Source organism: Sinocyclocheilus grahami, unplaced genomic scaffold, assembly GCF_001515645.1.
Source record: "Sinocyclocheilus grahami isolate Dianchi unplaced genomic scaffold, SAMN03320097.WGS_v1.1 scaffold1702.1, whole genome shotgun sequence".
NCBI classification, from domain to species: Eukaryota; Metazoa; Chordata; class Actinopteri; order Cypriniformes; family Cyprinidae; genus Sinocyclocheilus; species Sinocyclocheilus grahami.
In genome coordinates this window covers 24,650-33,006 of record NW_015506881.1, presented here as the reverse complement: position 1 = coordinate 33,006, position 8,357 = coordinate 24,650, and the positions used below count along the sequence as shown (strand labels likewise).

The following is an 8,357-nucleotide window of genomic DNA, read 5'->3' as shown; positions in this document are numbered from 1 at the left end:
ATTGTTGAAATTCTTAACTGTCCTTTTCTGCTGTGGTATAAAATGAAGAATAGTGCTCTCGGAAATAAAAGGATTTTCATGCAGGACAACACACTATCCCATGCTGCATGAATACCATGGTGCTAAACAGTTTGAAAATGTGTTTCTACAGTCACTGTGCAGGTTTCTCTTTGTGAGGTTTGGTTAGCAGTGACTGAAACGCAGCTTTACACACAACTGCCAGTCTGCACGGAGAGGATCTTGAGACTCCAGTAGTTTCAAACACCTGTCTGCTGCTCAGCAGTGGCTTTTTTACAGCTGCCATTACAATACAGTTCATTTGTTTGACAGAAACTTTCCTTAATAAATCTTTATCTGACCAAGATCTTCTGTGCTCTAAGTCACTCACAAATCTTTTGACAGTTCAATAATCTCTATTTGCGTTTCGCAAAATATTATTTGTTTTGATGCCTTTTGCAAGACATTGCATTGTTTCATACTTTTCATCTTCAGAAAGATCTTTCTTTCTCACCATATTTCATGAGAACTGTGACTTGCTTAATAATGTGGAACAACCTCTTTAAGTAGGGTTTCCATTTACCTAAGAAGATCTGGCAAACTATTGAATCTGACTGTTTATTGAACTGAAATCCTATTGATATGTCACTTGCATAATAAGTTGGTTTATATATATATATATATATATATATATATGTGTGTGTGTGTGTATATATGTATATATATATTAGCAAAGCATTAATATATATTCAATGACTTATTAATGAAAGCTACTGAAATAGCACACATTAAAACAGAGCTGAGAGAAAATATATCTCTATAGGGAGCTAGATGATGACATTTCAGCAGATGTACCAGAGGAGGTGAGTTTTCCTGTAAAGCGTTTTCAACAGTACTGCACACAGATGCATCCTGGGAGTTTTGCTGCTAAATAATGTGTTGTTTCTATGGCAGCCTGCACTCCAGGAGAGTGACATTGATGAGGGCATCAAGGCGCTTTTCGCAAAGCTGGCAGGGCCGGTAAGACAGCAGTAAGGGGGAGGATTTCATGGGTTGATGTAGTGCCCAATAGCGTGACTGACTCACTCACGTCTACAGGAAATGGAGATCAATGTGTAGAAACTCCAGATAATTCTGAACCGGGTTGTTGGTAAATGTGAGTGTGCTTACAGACAAATAAAGCAAATTTCACAGGTTTCACAATTATGTTCTGTGGCAATTGACAACATTCCGCATGTGCTGCAAATAAAGTCACATTTAACAAGAAATATTCCCTGAAAGGAGTGAGCTGAAGTTTAAAATGTCCGTATGATTGTTCTTCTTACAGATAAAGATATAAAAACAGATGGATTTGACAAAGAGGCCTGTCGAGGCATGATAAATCTTATGGATGTATCCTTTGAAGACTCCACACTCAAGAACGTTAGCATTTGTGGTCCATTTTTATAGGTCATACTGTGAATAGTATGCTTTAAAGTCTTGGTCAAACCTTAGCCTACCATGAAGACAACTGGCACTGGAAAGCTGGGACTGACATACTTCCATGTTCTCTGGGAGAAGATCAAACAATATCTTCTCAGTGGCAACATTTAATGCTTGCGTTATGGTGTATATAATGTTAGACAAACACTACTGTTCAAATGTTTGGAGTCAACAAGATTTTTTAAATTACGGTAATACCTTTATTCAGCAAGGATGCGTTATATTGATCAAAAGTGGCAGTAAAGACATTTGTGTTACAAAACATTTCTATTTTAATAAATGCTGTTCTTTTGAACTGTTTTCAACATTTATAATTATAAGAAATGTTCCTTGAGCATCAAATCAGCATATTAGAATGATTTCAGAAGGATCATGTGACAATGAAGACTGGTGTTTGTATCACAGGAATAAATTACATTTTAATATATATTCAAATAGAAAAATTTTCAGTAATAACAGTATTTCACAGTATTATTGTTTTAACTGTATTTTGATCATATAAATGCAGCCATGGTGAGCATAAGAGACTTCTTTCAAAAACATTAAAAATCTTACCGACCCCAAACTTTTGAATGGTAGTATAGATGGTGACGGTCTCTCTTTTTTTTCTTTCGATAAATTACTAGGCGGCGTTTAGGAAGTTTGACTTGGACAAGTCCGGCACAATGAGCTCTTATGAAATGCGTCTGGCACTAGAATCAGCAGGTATCTGCCACATGCAGTACTCTTTAAATAGCACAACATCTATAATTACGGTGGTATATTATGTTTATGCAGACTTTTTGAATTTATACATTCTGTAAGGCTTCAAGTTGACCAACAACTTGTTCCAGCTGATAATCCTGGGCTATGCAAAGCCAGACCTCAACGTGGACTTCGACAGCTTTGTGTCCTGTCTGATCCGCCTGGAGACCATATTCAGTAAGTGTGCCAAGTAGAAAACACCATCTTTTTAATGGTAATTTGTACAGTGTAATTACCGAAACCTGATGAAATTCAGTGTAGCATTAAGACTAATATTTTGTAAGATAGGACTAGATGTGCTAAGAGTTCACTTTTTATTCCAACAGAAACTTTTAAAACAATGGACACTGATGAAGATGGATTGGTATCCTTCAGCTTCACCCAGGTTGGTCTTAACTGGTCATTAGTAATTAGAAATTTCAGTAGCAAATCTCATCTCTCTGTAGCCCAGTATTATCTGTTTGCAACATTTTCCCTCCATTTGTTTTCTTCCTTTCTTCTTATAGTGGATCACCCTCACTATGTTTACTTAGATGGATGTTCCTCTTCCTCAGTGCTTCCTCTGTCCCTAATCTTCTTTACTACATGCCTCCTGTAACCTCAGCAGTATTTATGAAGTGGGTACCTATCAGCTATATGACATGATGCACAGTTTTCATTCAACATGAAAGGAAAGCAAAGATCGAGAAGCAACAGCCAACAGAATATACTCAGAAAAAGCAGTGAACCTGATTTTTGTTTACACTACAACTCAAAAGTTTGGGGTCAGAAAGATTGTTTAAAAGAAATTAATATTTTACATTCAGTAAAGATGCATTAAAATTGATCAAAAGTGACAGTTAAGACATTTCTGACGTTACATCTGATTTCTATTTCAAATAAATGCTGTTTTTTAAACCTTATATTCATCAAAGAATCCAGAAAAACATGTTCCACATACATAATAATAGAAATGTTTCTAGAGCACCAAATCAGCATATTAGATTAATTTCTAAAGGATCACGTGACACTGAAGACTGGAGTTATGGTGCTGAAAATTCAGCTTTGCCATCACAGGAATAAATTACATTTTCAATTATTTTAAAATAGAATTAAAGATTATAGATCATTTAAATTTTTTAATATTTCATAATATTACTGTTTTCTGTATTTTTTGATCAAATAAATGCAGTCTTGATGAGCATGCGGGACTCTTTCAAAAGCACTAAAAAATCCAACCGGCCCCAAACTTTTAAATGGTAGTGTATATAAAGTTTACATGCATGCAAGCAGTATTTAGACAAAAAAGTATCTGGGCCAAAGAACATTTGAACTTACGTCACTGTAGTGTAGAGGAGTAAGAGTATAACTGAAATAGAGAATGAACTGACCTTTCTCCAAAGTTCTGCCCCCTTTGGTTACTAATGCTCACTCAGATTTTTCTCTTAAAGATTTAGAAAAGGGGAAAATATGGTGTTTGTGTGTGTCCGTCCTCTTTGGGTACCATGTTACTATTATATTACCTGTAAACCCAGATAATTTTAAGCATAATTTTACAGAAATTATCTAAACACTTCCACAGATATACAGAAAAGAAGAGCAAAAGCTTGTCTGATAATATAGTGAAGTTGCTAAGGCAGGATTGGTCAGTATTGAGGCTTTGAGTCAGTCTCCTGTGACCTTTCACCCTTGTGCCTTGCGCCCTTTCATTTGTGTGTGCGCTTTAAAAGTAGTGAATAATCTTTTTCTTACCACATTGCCTTAAACAGGCTGTTTATGCAATGATTCTCAATATATTTTAAAATAAAAGTGAGTCAATAAAGTCTCATAATTGTGTTATAAAGTGTGTGATCATTACATCAAGAATAAAAAATATGCAATTAAATACAAATATACATGACTATGACTACCACAAATAAACATCAGAATGTCTCTTACATCCAAACTATATGACCTATGGAGCACAAGGCCTCGCAGCTATCAATCAAACGCTCCATCACTAGCCATTAAAAGGTACAGAGGTATTACCTGTGAGGACATGCCTCCCTCAATCCTGATCTAAGCTACAGGAAGCACCGGCTCTTCGGCCAGCGCAAGCTTCTCTTAACTCCCGTGATGAAAAGCTCTCCGTTCCAGGCAGCTCTATGGAGAAGCCTAACTGCTGCTAGGAGCACAGCAAGAGTTGAAGACGCCTGTGAAGCTCAGCTAGACGTGTCCGACTCGCTGTCAGTTCAGTGCAAGTCCTTCACTCACAGGCATGTTGATGTGGGCGGTGAGGAGAGGAGCACTCTTTCCTTCCCTCAGCACAAACACCTGAAATCAGAAACGCAATATCAAACAGCTGCTTGATTTCATCCAGAGAGTTTGTTGTACAGTAATAAACATTTATGTCGTGCATCATGGGAATGTACAAGGTTGTCATGCTCCTATTTTTTGAGATGGCACCAGTGGCAGAACCCATCAGTTTGGGTGAATGTTGATAGAATTTTCAGTTTCAAGCAAGAGAATGAGCAAATATTAATGTGAATAGAAAATGTATGCCACGGCATTTTAGATTAACTAATAGGGTGAGAGTCTCACTTTGATGATGTCAGAGATGCCTTTGTCACTCAAGCACTCCACAAACGTGTCAATGGGGTAATTCAGCCCTGGAACCAGTAGGGGGATCTACAGACACACAACAATTCACTGTTATCAGTAAAACATTTTCTCAATTTCAATAACTACACATTAAAAATTAGCTTATATCAAGAAAGAATATTATTAATGAAACTGTTCAACTGAGGTCACCTTGAAAAAGGCCGTCCTCATGCTGTACAAATTTTCATCGTACAGGAAACTGATGGCTAGGTTCATGACTGGACGGCACGCTGCAGTGTTCTGGATGTTCAGTGTAAGCTTGAAGGATGGGCCCAACCCTTGAACCTGTGCAGAAACGGGAAGCAGAAGTTGAGGTTGGTATCAGCCGCCCAGTGTCATCTTGTTAGCACATTCAGAATTGCTCAACCTCACCACAGCGTTCATCTTGAGCGGCTCGGTCAGGCTCGCTGACATGGGCGTGAGGCTGGACTCCAGGGCTTTGACATAGGCCCGTGCTGCAGCGAGACGCAACCTGCTCAGGTCCATCTGAAAAGCTCGGTGCATGGCTGCATAGAAAAAGACAACGACAGTCTCATAACTTTCAGGTTTTGGCTGCATTTATTTGATGAAAAATACAGTAAAATAGCAATATTGTAAATTCTTACAATTAAAAAGAAAACTTTTCTATTTGAATATATTTTCAAATGTAATTTGTTCCTTATTATCAATGTTGAAATTAGTTTTTGCTGATCAATATTTTTATGGATACCATGATACACTACCAATCAGATTTTGGTGTGAGAAAGATTTTTTTTAGTGTTACAGAATATTTTTATTTCAAATAAATTCTGTTCTTTTAAACTTTTTATTCATCAAAGAACCCTGAAAATGCATTCCACAAAATTATTAAGAAGAAAAAAATGTTTTTTGATAATGAGAACCAGTTAATAATCAGTGTTGGGGGTATAGCGCATTACAAGTAATATGTTTTTTTCCAAGTAACTAGTAAAGTAACGCATTACTTTTTAATTTACAAGAGAATATCTGAGTTACTTTTTCAAATAAGTAACACACGTTACTTTTTTTTTCCCAATTTATTGATTGACAGCTCTCCTGTCCCCATGTTGAGAGAAATCAGAAGATGTTACTGTAGTTCTAAAATAAATATGAATATGCATTAATTCATCTCCCTCAAAAAAAAAAAATAAAACACAGATTCAGTATTCCTCAAAATGAATAAAAATAATGCAACTCAGAATATGACGCAAACCTGCAATAATTAAATGTTAAAACAACACAAATATCCTTTATGTATTTAATCCCATTCTATTATCCAGTGTCTTTGCTTATGACCTTCGATGATTCAGTTAAACCATACTAATAAGCAAAAATTACTCCAGACAAACATTTGTGTGTCTTTTCTTATTGCTGAAGTGTGTTGACATTTCTTCTTCTGCATTCTACTGTGCGGACGTAACTTTACTTTCCCTTCAGCCTGAGGCTTATTCATTTCACTTTTGGTGTGAAAAGGGTTTTATATTTGCCAAAAATCTAACTTTTTTATTTTAAAAACAAACAAGCAAGCCCTGTCCAGATGTAAAAAGTAACGCAAAAGTAACACAACGTATTACTTTCCATAAAAAGTAAATAAGTAACGTAATTAGTTACTTTTTATGGAGTAACGCAATATTGTAATGCATTACTTTTAAAAGTAACTTTCCCCAACACTGTTAATAATTGAGTACCAATAATAACTGATAATAACTGAGCATCAAATAATCATATTAGAGATTATATGATTTCTGAAAGATCAAGTCACGTTGAAAACTGAAGTAATGGCTGCTCAAAATTCACAAGAATAAAGTGCATTTCAAATCAAATAAACAGAAAACAGTGACTGTAATATTATTTTACAATATTACTGTTTTTACTGCATTTTTTATTAAATAAATGCAGCCTTGGTGAGCATAAAAAATCGTATTCCTAACTTTTGACTGGTAATGTGTATATGATATGCATATAATATGTAAAATTAGTTTATCAGAAATATTGAGACATAGCTTTACCAAGAACTTTTCGACGCCTGGTTTACTTTCTCACCAAAAAACACCCTGAACAGCATACCAACTTCAGTTCCCCAGTTTTCAAAATGTAATTACCAAAACTTTATTTTACCGTTTCGGTTTTTGGCTAAATGAAAACTTTAATTTCAACATAGGTGTTTCATGCACAAAATTTCCTTCGGTGCATCAATCACTAACCAACTGCATTTTCGCGCTCTCTCAAGGTCTGGTCCACGTAGAGCTTGGTCTTCTTGGGCACATTTAGACGAATGCTCTGGGCTATTGGAGGTCCAGTGGCCGAGTCCCTGTCATCAAACACAGCCGTCCTCTTGAGGATCTTCACAATCAAACCTCCTCCTGGATCACATACAGTTTATGATATTTGAAATGCTTTATATGTTCAGCGTTATAGTTGCCCTGAATTGTTTTATCTACCACGTAACATGCTTTACTACCTTTGGTGGTCATTATCAGAGTGCCATCTTCCCGTCCATAACGCCCGAAACAAATGCTTGTCACTACATCCTGTAAGACAAAAATGAAAGTCTCTGATGATGATTACGAGAACATCCTGGCAGTAAAATCGGGGAGTTGCGGGGACTTCAACTTAGATATGTTTCTGAATGTCACTGGGTTTTGAATTCAAGATGGTTCTTACTGGTGTCTTGATGGTGCTGATCAGATTTTTGTCTCGGTACATGTGTACTTCACAGTTGGCCAGACCCACCAGCACAGCCTGGAAACCTCGTGTGGGAAGTTCCATCAGCGCCATAGTGGTAACAGGGGCTGGCAAATAAGCCGTCCACAGCTTTTTCCCCTAAAGGAGATTTCGTATGATAATTAGCATTATCATTTCTGGAGGCATTATTGTTGTGACAGATATGGATTCATTTATCATACCTTTTGAGTATAACCATGCAGTGTCTCATGAGTACATCCTACAACTACATTCTTTCCCATCCTCACCAGTCCCACTGGGTGAGAGGACAGCTCAATGCAGTACTTGGGCTTCGGGGAATCCCTTCAACACAAAAAGAACTGAATATTTTGAAAAATTGGCCTTTTTAACATGCTATCACAAATGAAGGGGCAGTAACACTACACTTTTCATTCCATTGACCATTTATATGCATGTGAATGCTGGAAATTGGAAATGCAAGCTCATGCAAAAAATTTCACTGCATTCCAAATTCAGATTTGTTGAACTCTGGCCTGTAAATCTGTATCACTTAAAGACGTGTGACCAATAGATTGTTGATAAGTCACAGAGTGACCTATTAGCTGAATTAAAAGAATGCAAACAATTAAGCTGCGGGTTTTCAGCATTGCAGGAAAGTGGAGTATATTGTATATATTACTTTTTTTTTTTACTTGCTACAGATCATGACGTCATGTCACGAGTGTTACAACGTCTGAAGAAATTTCGCCTGCTCAAAGTGTGCCCAGCCTGTAAAAACCTGGGGCTAACTGCATAAACATAGCCACTATGTTAAGACTGTGTCTTAAGAACTA

At 36.6% G+C, this 8,357-nt stretch overlaps 1 protein-coding gene across 1 annotated transcript in view; it reads right to left on the bottom strand.

The window, feature by feature from the left end:
- Positions 1 to 3,375: 3,375 nt before the first annotated feature.
- bbs1 (Bardet-Biedl syndrome 1) overlaps positions 3,376 to 8,357 on the bottom strand; it is an 11,853-nt gene continuing 6,871 nt past the window's right edge. The window contains exons 10-17 of the mRNA XM_016258536.1: positions 7,746 to 7,866; positions 7,504 to 7,662; positions 7,301 to 7,370; positions 7,044 to 7,202; positions 5,215 to 5,348; positions 4,993 to 5,127; positions 4,783 to 4,869; positions 3,376 to 4,515 (exon numbers count right to left, since the gene is read on the bottom strand). Of these exons, the coding sequence (XP_016114022.1) occupies positions 4,429 to 4,515; positions 4,783 to 4,869; positions 4,993 to 5,127; positions 5,215 to 5,348; positions 7,044 to 7,202; positions 7,301 to 7,370; positions 7,504 to 7,662; positions 7,746 to 7,866 (952 nt within the window). The 3' untranslated portion in view covers positions 3,376 to 4,428. The remainder of the gene's footprint in view (positions 4,516 to 4,782; positions 4,870 to 4,992; positions 5,128 to 5,214; positions 5,349 to 7,043; positions 7,203 to 7,300; positions 7,371 to 7,503; positions 7,663 to 7,745; positions 7,867 to 8,357) is intronic.